Here is a 12715-nt window from a genome sequence, read left to right as displayed (position 1 = left end):
TTGAAATACCAAACAAGATTGTATATATGTTCACCCACTTTAAAAGGAAAGATAAAGTTACTAAACAGAAATTACATAAATACATATATATATGTATTATATTTACGTTATATAAAAATACCAAAAACTCGCGTTAATTTCTCAAAAGTTTATATTCTTCATTCTTCTTAGCTGAGCGAATTATTATTTCAGGCGTAAATTTTTTGACAATCTTTGTCTTTCTTTGTTAAAATTTGAATGATGTGTATTGTTAAGGCACTGTACATATTGTAAGAATTTAAAAATTAGAAAATGCTTATTAAAATGTAGTGTAATTAAAATCATATTAGATGTTAGTTTAAGAAATAGAAGAATTAATGATGACGAATGATATAAATAATTATTAGATTCTATGTATGTATATATTCTCGTTCTTCTTCAATTTTTTCTTTCATTTGAATTCCATCTTCCAGTCTTCTAATTAGAACTTTGGAACTATGCGATCAAGTATTTCGTATTTCTCTCGTGGCCTAGTTCTTTTCCTATTACTTTCGATCAATATATATGTAATATTATTGGATGATAATTATTATAGCTGCGTTTTATATTTATCTTACATACTATGGATATCTTTCGTATTTAAACAATTTTCATTTTCCACGAGAACATAAATAAGTATGGCTGATATACTATTACGAGGCATTGGATTTCCCTTACACCTGAAAATTGAGTAGAGACGAAGGATACTCTTCACTGAAGTTTATAATCCTACATTGTCGTTTAGTCACAGTTTCCAGCTGAATTCATCTATACGAAAATCCGATAGAAAATAGTACTCTAAAAGACGGAGAACAAGACTCTTGTCAGATAATTTTAATAATCCATTTTCTCCAATATTCCAGTTTCTACGTTCCATCATAAAATAGATAATCTCCTGCGTTCACTTCAATTGCACCAACACCATGAAGTAGGTGACCATAGCTCCCAGTACCTGGAGAATTAGTTGTTTTTATTTAATGAAACCTTACAACCAAAATATTCAAGCGAGTTTAAACCGAAGTCAAACCTTTTCAGAAGTTAAAATTGTTAAAGTTAGTTCAAACAGAATTTTACTGCGAGGTTCTTACTCCGAATTAAAATGTATTGTTCAAAGCGGACGAGTGACAAAATTGATGTCGGGAGAAATTTAAGCGAAGTTGATATTTATATTACCGAGGCAAAGAGATCCAAAGAGACGGTGAAGAACTTCGCCCCTGAAATCGACATCGCTTTTTGGCACTGCTGGCAAACGATTTGCACGAAAGTTTTGGCCTCTTCTGATCCATCGTACCAATGACAAGAGTAAGCGGCTTCCATCACTGATGAACTCTGTGTATAATACAAAAAATGTAGGTAGATGCGAAATACGGCTTTTCTTAATATCGATGACTAGATTGTTGATATTTATGTATACTCATACTTCACGACACTAAAGGAACGAAACTTATAGAGAGATTCGTTTCGTCTTGTAAATATTAACAGTGGTATTTCACTGTGCACAATTTGTATCTTTGTATATCGTAAACATCTTTTACATTTCTACTTATTCAAATTTCACGTAAATGCATAAACGTCCACGATCTATTAATAACGTATTAAAACTTGATTTACGATATTTTAGAATCAACGTATCGAATGGAAATCACTTGGAAAATAAAATAAAGGGAAATATAATAAATATACGATGTACGAATACGAACAATGTTCCATTTGCTCGTAATTAGAATTATTTCGAAATATACGACCTACGCAGAAATATGATCGAACTCGTAACATATATATCATGAGAATGATTTGATATTTTTTATTAATTTTAATATATGTATATGTCTCGAAAATTCTAGAATCGTAAATTCCAAATTCGTAACACGTGATACGAACGATTCCACGTAAATTTTTTATTAATCTTCGTAAAAGTACGTTGGAAACTGGAGAAATCGGGACTCGATTAAAATTTGCATCCCTTTGTGCTGGAATACATAGTCGATTAATATTTATACGGATAATTATATGTACCTCCTCGATGAGACGGTTTCCAAATATGCACAGCATGAAGACCTGCCCTAGGGAGTATAACAAGTAACCTATTACCGAAGCTGCGTATGTATCCACTGCATTTATCTGAAAGATAAATCAAAGTTTTATTTTTTTTATCACTGGAAATGGAGATAGATTAGCCGAATATCTTTTCCTCTTCTAATAAATAGACTCCTCTAATTTTACGCTATATTTTATTGTATTTTATATTTACGCTATTTATGCTTTATATTATGCTTATGTTTTATGCGGAGAAAAGTTAAAAGTATTTCTGTTAAACTCTTCATATTACCTTTGTTGCTTGGTAGGCAAGTAAAGTTAATGTGATGGTGGTAATTAACATATGTAGCAGCAGAGCAACACCATAAGCGTCTCCAATTGCGGTTACGAGTCTAGAAAATAATGACAACGTTAAAGTAATTTGAATAATAAACAGATCTATCCATTTGCATCATAAATATAAAATTATCATTTCCTTTTATAACGATACGGAATTTTTCATAATAATATACAATATAATTTTTTGTAATAACTTCTATCTTCCAAAAAGCAGGGAATTTATCTTTAAGCTTTTGAACATCCAATTACATAATATTATTAAAATTATTAAGTACATAAATATACCGTAAACGTAATGTAGATATTAAATTGTGCCAAATAATAAACTGTATTAATTGCCAAATTTGTTTAAGTGAACTTTGCATTATTATCATTTTATATTACATTTCAATGTTTGTTTGCATACATTGTAAGCTTGTAGTCCTCGTTAAATGCTAAAAGAGCTGAGACCCTTGAAATGTACCAAACCCAATCTGTTCGTAAGCCCGTGACTACCACACAACAAAGTTTTAATTCGACCTAGTTCACTGGATGAATGCATTTAACCAGTTGGTTACAGTTTATGATTGGACAAGTTCTCTCTCTCTTTCTCGCTTTTGCTCTTTTTCTCTCTCGTCTTCTTTGTCACTCTTCCTTTTTTTCTTTTCTCTTTGATTCCACATCTCCCCTTTGCTGTTTAAATAATGCATTTCACCAACGTATCGTCAAGTTAGCTGTATCCAAGTTGAATGATCAATACTTTCAAGTGCTTTAAAGGGGAAGAATAAGGTGTTTGACGGTTCTTCGATTCGTTATTTTCTTATTGGATGCATTCTTTCTCGTATTTGTTTCTTAGCTGGTCCATTTTCCGTCTACTTTATATTTATCCGTGTTCATTTATTTTCATCAGAACTTCTATCAAACTTGAAATTGACGAAGAAATGATTCTTTCCTTTTTGCATTGTTTTACTTGATTTCCTTGGAAATTTCCAATTTAACGCAGAAATCCTTCATCCACCCTTAATTTCTTTCCATGAAGAATCCTTTAATCTTCCGCTTAAGTACCTTACCTGTCACTTTCTTACAATTATTTATACCGTCTTGCTGCCCGAAGGAAAGTTCTTTGAAAAAAATGAAAAACAAGATCCTTTCTACTTTAGTGTAGTTATCTATCCGCTAGGGTATTCGATGTCTCTATTTCTTTAACGTAATATTAATATGAATTATTATAAGCATATACATTATTATTATAAGACATACTTTCTGCCTTTTATAGGGGAAACAACTTTCAAATTTAATGTAAATATTGTCTTTAATAAAACTTTTATAAAATACTGTCAACTAGCTTTGTATCGTTTAAATTATTTCCTTTTTTTATTTTATTTGATTTAGAAATTGAAAGTATATTGCTTAATCTATTCTTGAATATTTTAGCATTAAACATTAACATTAAATTTAACATTAAATTTATTTAATTTAACATTAAAAATCTTATTCTGTACAAAACTTCTTAGATTTATTTTTAAAAGGTAAGATATCTTTTTTATGTGGCATTTTTTTGCCTAAACCTACGAATTTTACATCAAATAATAAGGCATATAAAGATAGAGTTATTATATTTTTCTCGCGTGACCTTAATATTCCTTTCATTATAAATTTCAATAAAAATGCTTCCATGCTGCAGAAGCGAAAAAGTCCACTTCCGCTTCGCTTTAAAAAATCCCTGAAAAGGGCAACTAACAAGCAAAATCACTTTCGAACATTAACGTATAAAAGGGACGGTAATTGATCAGGCTAATGCATCGAAATATCAGACGTAGGCAACAGGTTTTCGTGTATTTTTCTGTAACAAAGCAGAGCAAGGATTCGCGTGGTGGTCGAAGGGCAAACATCGAACACATTCTGCATTCTGTGCACCGTCAAGCAACGAAACGTGTACACACACGTGTCAGACACGTATACTGGTGCACACGTGAACGCGACCAACGTACAACCCCTGAATTGTCCAATAAATTGTCCAGTCCGCTTGCTACGTCCCCAGTTGCGGTCAATATCGCGCTCTCTTAGAATAAATACTTCACCACCGTGGGAATACACGCATCCCCTCTGTTTCTGCACCGTCGAACAACCTATATACATAGAACGTAGTTCCGTTCCTTCGTCTTCTTTGAAAATTTTCTTGGATGCGGCGCGATCGTCGTTTCACGTTTCTTCTTCGTTTTCAAAGTTCGTCGCATACTAAGAACCGGGAAACACGTTTTCTTCTTGTACGCGATATTTTTTCTGGGTTTTGACTGGCAATTCGAATCTTCTTGTAACTAATTACGACTCTTATTCCTTGATTTCACAGATTCGTTATTTATTACTTTAACACTGTTATTTGAACTCCCAAAATTTGACCAATTTGTATAATTTTTTTTAGGAATTTTAGAAATTTACGGCGGCGCTTTTTTGAGATTTTATTTACTTTTTATGGACAGACACTTATTTTCCTCCTTCCATATTTCTTCGTGTTCCCTTCAATTTGATCTTTTTGGCATATGCTTTGTTCTTTAGTCGTCAATAGTTCTATCTATTCAGATGGATCTCTTCAATCTTTTTGCTAACTCTTTACTTATTTTGTTTTCGACCATTTGAAAGTCGTGTGATTGTCAAAACATATAGAAATAATAACTGTGAAAATATATATGAAAATATGATCAAAATAGAACAGTGAAAAACATTTTTTGAAATAAGACACTACCACTGAATTTCAAGTTGAAAATAATAAATAAAATAATAAAGCGTATGTCCCATAAAGTGCTGCATGTTTGATGGGACAAAATCATGCATGTTAAAATGGGTAACTTATCGTAAAAAATAATTTCCAGTTCATTTTTCATTATACGTAAAATATACAAGATATTATTTTTTCTTCGTAAAAGAGTCTCAAGCTTTAGAATTCAGTATAAAAAGTAGGAAAATTTATATAAAAATTTATGTTCGTAATAAGTCACGACGTTAAAGAAATTACGAGTTTACGCAATGTGATCAAATTTAGTTGGCCACTAAAACTTCTTGACACGTAAAATTAACCGAATGGAAGAAATTACCTGGCTGTTGAAGAGCGAATTGTTCTACAAAACATTCGAATTATACGTTCGATTAACTATATAAGTTCATTGTCGCACGAAACTAACGCAATGCGAACATTGCTTGAATTTCGATCCTTTTTTGCCTCATACTTTTTTCCAAATTACAATCGAATCGTATAAATTCCACTGAATTTCAAAAGCAATAGGAAACACTTTTATTAAAAAATACCTTTGTTTGCCGATGAATAAACGCGTTCCACGTATAACGAATGTATTTGTTTCCAACTAAGATTGCTGCAGCCAATATAAAACCCCGAGTAAACAGAATATTGATTTTACATTCGCACATACAACCGGGGGAAAATTTCTTTGCCTTTTCTGAATTATTCACTGAGGGTAGAGTAGATGCGAAACATACGTTTGAAAATTCCGAACCTGGACGTACGTTAATTCAAATTCGAAATATATAGAATTTTTCAACAATGCGTTTCTTTTTTAACTTTTCTTTTTATATTTCTCTTTGTTAATTTTTTTTATTTTAAAAAATAATAAAATTTCTTTTTTAATTTTCTAACGCAAAACTCATGTACGTACTATTTCAAAAATATCTCCCTTTTTATCTTATCGTAAATTTGATTGAACATAATATATTTCAACCGTGTACGTATTTCAGTTTTTCTTGTCCACGAATGGCTAATAATTATTTTTAATATTTAATTTAGAATTCGTTGAAAGATCAGTTAAAATTCTAAATTCTATTATAAATTATATTTGTTTAACTGCTTTGTCTGGTTGTCTGCTTTTTATTTCAGTACAAGTTCCCATCAAAATTTAGCAAGTAATGGTAATTTATTCCGAAACTTTCGGTCAATTAGGATTACGCTATGCAATTTAATTCTTCCCATTGTCGTTGAATAAGTAATGCAATTCCAAACATTATGCGAAAAGTCTTCGTTAATTTGAAATCACTTCCTTAATTAAAAAGCTGCCCCCATAAAGTCAACGTAAAGAATTTTTCATCGTTCGTCCTTTACGAACTTTAAACAAAGATTTCCACTGCATATTTCAATAATAAATGGATTTGAACGTTACAGAAACGTAAAACTCGTCCCATAGCAACATCTAGAACTATTTTATTCTTACTGAATCGCTTTTATTAAAAAATTCCAAGGAATTCCAAACTGGATAAACCTTCTAACTCTTTTTTTTATGTTGATTAAACGTTGAGTTATTTTCATCGCTTTTCACGAGAAACGGTTTAATAGAAAAATTTAGCAAGCTGACAGCAGTTGAAAAGTGTAGATGGTAACGAAATCGCGCGAATTTACTTATTCACCTGGCACGGGGATTATTATCCTAATGGAAGTCTCTCATTGTTAGGATCGCGAATGTGAAAGGTTCTCTCATTGTCGACGTAGATTACGTTTCCGTGTAGAAACGAAGTCGAGATGAGAATCGAAATGGGAAACTGGGTTATACCGGAGTAGTCAAGACGTTGACGAACTTTGAAATTGCGACGTGCTGCAATTTAACTTCATCATGGAAATTTTATTTTCAACCGCGAGAAATGGGTCTATTGTTTCGGAATTTGCCATTGCCAATGATTTTAGATTATTTCTCGATGATAAACTCCCTTTTCCCCGTATAACAGAATTTGATAATAATAAAAATGCAGTTTCTAATAAATGGGAAAATTATTTCCTATGGCTAAAGAAATTCATAATTCTTATACGTGTAAAGTTAGAATTAATTGTTACTATGGAAGTTCCCAGTTAAATCATCGAATTCTAAACTATGCGGTCCAATTTTCACAAAATATCTGTCCTTCGGTAGAGTCTTTTTCTATTTAAGCGTTCAACGTAGTCTTTGTTACACGAACGATCCTTGCGATCAGCGATTAATTATAGTGGATTCTGTGGCGTTTCCAGCGAATATGTTGTTTATTATAACACGGATTGAAGACTTTAGTTTTAATTTTTTTCACGTATATTTTCGGCAAAATACGAAAGGGCAACGATTATTATATAAACTATATGCAAATTCCATCAGTATTATGTACATATGTGGTTTAAAAAATGTCACGTATATAACGAAATTTTATTACAAAACAAGTAAAACAAATACGATACCTATAAATAATACATATGAACATAAAGATGATAAAAATCAAATATACTCTGGAAAGCGTTACACGCTGAAGAAAATATGACGTACTTACCTTACAATATGTTTGTGCCTCTCAACCCAGTATTTGATGGCACTGCGTACTAGCATTTCTTGTTTCTTTGTCAATCCATTCGGTCCGACACTCCCGTTAAAAGTCATTCCAGCAGTTGGTCGAAAGGTGGCCGTAAAATCTGTTCTGTTGCTGTATATTCCCCGAAGATCCATGTCTAACATGTTCTCGCCCGGTGCTGTTGGTGTGGTTGGTGGTAGTGGGTCATGATCTCTCGGCTGTTCTGCACTGCCAGCCTGAATAGGAAACAAATGGACATTGGAAGCTGCGATCGGGACACGAGCCTCTCAAAAATCAAATTAATCAGCTCCAGTTCTTACGAATCTCTTAGTTTCATTGTACAAATATTTACATTACATAAATTTGACAACAAAAATTATATAGATAATAAAAAATTCTATTTAACGTAAGTAGAGATTATGTTATATTTGACAGATAAAATTTCAGCTTACTTTAAACAGGTCCCCGCTGTTTGGCACGACAGTGTCCAGCGTGGCACTGAATTCCATCAAAGGTTTCATAATGTTCTTCAGATGTTGAATTTGTTCGCAAGCAAAGAGGAGCCACGAGCAAAAGAGTACATCCAGAAGATTTGCGTCTGCCATGCAAAACACCAGCCAGTAAAATTGGAATATCAACGTCAAGATGTGAGCCATCCCGTGGCTGGCATTGTACGGGTACCAAGAGCGCAACATCAACCTTGGTATCTGGATGAAAGAATATGTTTGCAATTAACATTTTAAAATTAATCTTTTCTTCTTTCGAATTAAATTTTTCTGCTGCATATGGGGGTCGTTAATAGCCATGTTAATTTACAGGAAGATAGAGGTAAACTTAGGCCATCGTATATTAAATGAAACATTTTAACATTGTCATTTTTATTTTTTATCATCTATTTGAATCACTAACTCCCACACTATACGAATTACTAATCTTTAATATTATTTATCGTTTATCATTTTTACAAACGCCAAAGCAAACGATCGTTGAAAAAATTCCAGAACGTTACTATACCAATTTTCTTACTTGTTTAACAAAGAAATAAATAGCGCTATATTAAAGTAAACAAATAATTACGATACCTCGACGTAGGTGGTCTCATTCGTGATAGGATCGATAACTTTCTTTACGGAGTCACCGATGAACGTAATGCTGGTCCAAGAAATGGCCGACAGCATCGTGGTTACTAGGACAGCCAGCAAGAGTATTCTCATCTTCCTCACGGCCACCTGATGGTAACGTGAATTGCTCTCGGCGAACAGAGGATGGCTATTCGGATTGTTCCAAATGCCAAGGGTTCTGTAGAATAGTTTGCTCCTAACTGCGAAATAAACGACCTTGACCACGCTGTGCGTGAAGAACAGCATCGTGATTGTGTTCGCCGTAAGATCGTCCACGTCCTCCTTCTCAAAAATTAGGTTTATACCACAGAACCCAAACTGCATCAGCATCAAGATCAGGTGTACCTTTTGGTAACATGGTTTTGATTAATTTCTTTTTATTTGAATTTTCTGCTTTTTCTTCTTTTTCTCTATTTAAAAAACTTTTCTATTATTTTAAGCTTCTTCTCGAATACAAATTTCTTTATAGCGATTTGACAATAGAACGATTAGAGACGTATAAATTATTAATTAGATGTATATAAAATAGTTATCTATAAATAATTTTGTTAAGTTAATGCGATTTTACGTACAATAGCGAAGATTCTGTGTATAGTTTTCGTAGAATTGTCGGTATAATAATTGAACATGAAATGCCCAGTAGCTTTCATCAGTCTTATGTTGGGCATCAAGTCCGCGACTAGCCCCTGTTGCTTGAACTTCATCATCTGAAGCAAAAAGTTTGCAAGGACTTAGTTATATTCCATCGAAAGTATATTATATGGAAAGAACTATTTCTAGTATCAGTAGTATACTTTGTATAGCATACTTTGTTTTAATTTCATTGGATTAATTTCATTTAATTTGCATTGGACCTCTAATTCTAATTAATTATTTCCATCTTACTTGACTATATTAAACCATTGTGCTGACTTTTTAAAATATTTAAACATAACATTTTAGAAATATTTTGTTTCAAAGGAAACGAACATAATCTAAAAGAATTATGAAGATTAAATTGAATTTATCTGTTATGTGATAATCATCATATCTTTGTTACTTAAAATTGTAGATAAGACACGTATAAAAATTAAGCTATGAGAGACTATGTAAATTCATATGAAGTAAATTGATTGGGAAGTTATGTTCTATAATATTCTAAACATTTGTCATTGTAGACATTAGGGTAAAGTCAATGCAGGTGCTCTAGGTCTTCATTACTTCCGTTCGTTGTTTAAAGGTTATCGAGTACTAAATTTGTAATAGATATTCATTCAAACTTTCTCATACACCCCTAAAAGTTTTATCCAATCATATGTATTAAGTCGTCCGATAAGTTTCTTTCGTTTTATAAGGAAATAATGGATGCACAACATTTTTCTTTTTATATTTTTTTATCGAATTACGTATGATTCATTGTGTTCTATCAAGATAAAGATCACAACGTTTGATAGATTAGGTTTCATGTTTGTATAAAGATGCATCGTTGTAAAAGACGTGTCTGTAAAAGAAAGACACTTTTCGAACAACATAATATATCGCGCAGATAATGACATTAACGAGACGTATTTCCAAGTTTATTTTTTCAATATAAATTTAAAGCGATAAACATGATAATTCACATTAATTGCGTATTATATTTAATGTTCGTATAATGAGTATACGCGAGAGACTTGTAAGTACGTATAGTTTAATAGTTGATGAGTATCGTGGTTTGTACCCTTGAGGCATTATTCATGGGCGCGTTTGCGCGTTTAATTTCACATCTGTCATCGTATTGATGATAACTTTCGTGGTCTGTTATGGAGTTATAGCCTATAATAGAAGCGCAAAGTTTGTGGCTCTTCTTTGAATACTAAAAGGATAGAACAAGCAAATGATAAAAATCCTACATAAAATATAAAAGAAGTACTTAAATATTCCATCGTTATATGCTTCCAAATTATATTCCACAAAATATTCAGTTTGTCTAAAAAATTACACGTATTTAACTATAAAAACGCCAATAAACTAGGTCCAACTTCCAAAACTTCCTACATTTGTCAACTACAATTCTAATAAGCACGTTAATATTTTACTCGATTACAAATCTACATTACTTCCAATATTGGTTAAGTTTCTTTTATATGGAATACCTTTTTCTGTGCCTGTAGATATAAATTGTTTAAAGACACGTTGATCGAAGAGAATTTTTTATCTTTGCAATCTTATTCGACGTTTCTGCTTGTGAAGAAACGTGTAATGATTTCGAAGCAAAGAATCGTGTAAAAAGCCTAATTTATTATAAAGTTTGAACGATGTAACCATTTTGTAGAAATTTCGAACATCAGTATCAGTATCAATAATATAGATAAGTATCAAATATGCTAATATTCCTACGTGCTTTTTTTAAACTAGATAAATAACATTAAACATAAGTTTGGATAATTTGCAAGGAGTTTTATTCGTTGGAAATTCGCTGCGAATATAGTGAAACGCCTATAAACAATATTTCATGAGATCCATCTCTCAACAAGTTGTAATAAAGTTTACCTCACAACTACGGTAGCCATAAATGACTATGTTTTGTAATGCCAATAACTTTCCTAAAACCACGCGTAGATTCACCGTAAACTACATAAACCATAAATAATGCGATTTCGAAAATACATGCAAACAACAGCACGTTTCATCGATTCTTGCTCATAAACGATTTTAAATATTTTACTGTTATACATAAAACGGGCAGTTACTTTAAGACATTAATTTCGTGATATTGCTGCACGGTTTCAAAGATTATCAGTAATTTTGGAACTTTGAGCTTCATAATAAAATTACTTTACTAATTCCTTAGAAAATCTATTTCGACGTTCGAAATATTGTTACGTAATTTTTATGAAGATGGCTAAAATGCATCGATATTATGAGAATCTTTAAATCATCCTTGAACTTAATTCCAGGCAATGGTTGTACCAAGAACATCGAATGCCGGATCGAGCATTAAAGTTACCTAATCTCGTCCCTTATTTTTTACACAAGCAAGTTTGTCCTTCGAAAAACTAACAAATATCTAAAAAAATCTTCAACCAAATTTAATTCTTAGTCCATTTAATTTAATAATAGAACTAATGAATATTTTAATAAATCTAAATCAAATCACATCTCCATTCAATTTCATGATATCATCACGATAGCGAGAACATCAAATCACAGAACTAACATCAATCATACAACTACCCTCCATCAAGAATATTTAGAAACCTTCATATTATATCTCGACCCGATGACATCAATTTTACGATAGAGCTAACAAATGTTTCGAAAAATTCCGATCAAATCACTTCTCGATTCGATCCTTTTATATCATCATGATAGCAAGAACATTGAATCACAGAACTAGCATCGGTTCTACAATTTCCAGCCACCTTTTTCTATCAAGGATACTCGGAAGCCTTTACACCACATCTCGAATCATTGACGAAAACGAAAAATACTTTTTCACCAAAAATATCGACTCGCAAATCGATGTTCAACTTTCAGATGTTCTCTCACCTTGAGGCGGGTACGTTGTTACGCGATTCAAATCCACGATGAAAACGCGAACTCCTCGCGAGTTCGCCGAGAGAAACGCGGTGCGTGCAGCCGGAGGGCACACGTTTATCGACGAAAACTGACACACGAACAGCACGATGGATCGTCACTGCTCGGTAAGCCAGGGGTTCCTCTTCGTTTTTTCTTTTCTTCCCACCCCCTGGATATCCGCCACCTGTCGTGCCGATGACACCCCTCCAGGTCGGCAGGGTACCAAACGTGGACCAATCGCCGACAGGGCACCGAAGCGCAGACGTCCGAGAACGTTTGTTGCCGGCTTGCTCGTTGCCATATTGTTTCTTGTACCGTCGACACGGAGCTTTCTAATCGCATCAATTATTCAGATTTCGACGACTGCAACC

At 32.7% G+C, this 12715-nt stretch overlaps 1 protein-coding gene across 1 annotated transcript; it reads right to left on the bottom strand.

Annotated features, from left to right (window-relative positions):
• Nucleotides 1-837: 837 nt before the first annotated feature.
• On the bottom strand, nt 838-12484 carry LOC126915919 (odorant receptor coreceptor). Its single transcript, XM_050721072.1, has 9 exons — nt 12315-12484; nt 9377-9511; nt 8766-9149; nt 8136-8390; nt 7666-7919; nt 2348-2447; nt 2035-2139; nt 1192-1347; nt 838-970 (listed from the first exon to the last, which is right to left on the bottom strand). Exons 2-9 carry the CDS (start codon nt 9509-9511, stop codon nt 920-922), a joined length of 1440 nt encoding a protein of 479 aa, XP_050577029.1. The 5' UTR covers nt 12315-12484; the 3' UTR covers nt 838-919.
• Nucleotides 12485-12715: the final 231 nt, after the last annotated feature.

The sequence above is a fragment of the Bombus affinis genome, chromosome 4 (assembly GCF_024516045.1).
Source record: "Bombus affinis isolate iyBomAffi1 chromosome 4, iyBomAffi1.2, whole genome shotgun sequence".
Lineage (NCBI taxonomy): Eukaryota > Metazoa > Arthropoda > Insecta > Hymenoptera > Apidae > Bombus > Bombus affinis.
Note: the sequence above shows the minus strand (reverse complement) of the source record. Positions and strands in the feature narration are given on the sequence as shown.

Coding starts and splice junctions, on each gene's coding strand:
- LOC126915919 (XM_050721072.1), bottom strand. CDS start 9,511: ATGATGAAGTTCAAGCAACAGGGGCTAGTCGCGGACTTGATGCCCAAC. Junction 9,150..9,376: donor TACACAGAATCTTCGCTATT/GTACGTAAAATC, acceptor TGTTACCAAAAG/GTACACCTGATCTTGATGCT. Junction 2,140..2,347: donor TTGCCTACCAAGCAACAAAG/GTAATATGAAGA, acceptor TTTATCTTTCAG/ATAAATGCAGTGGATACATA.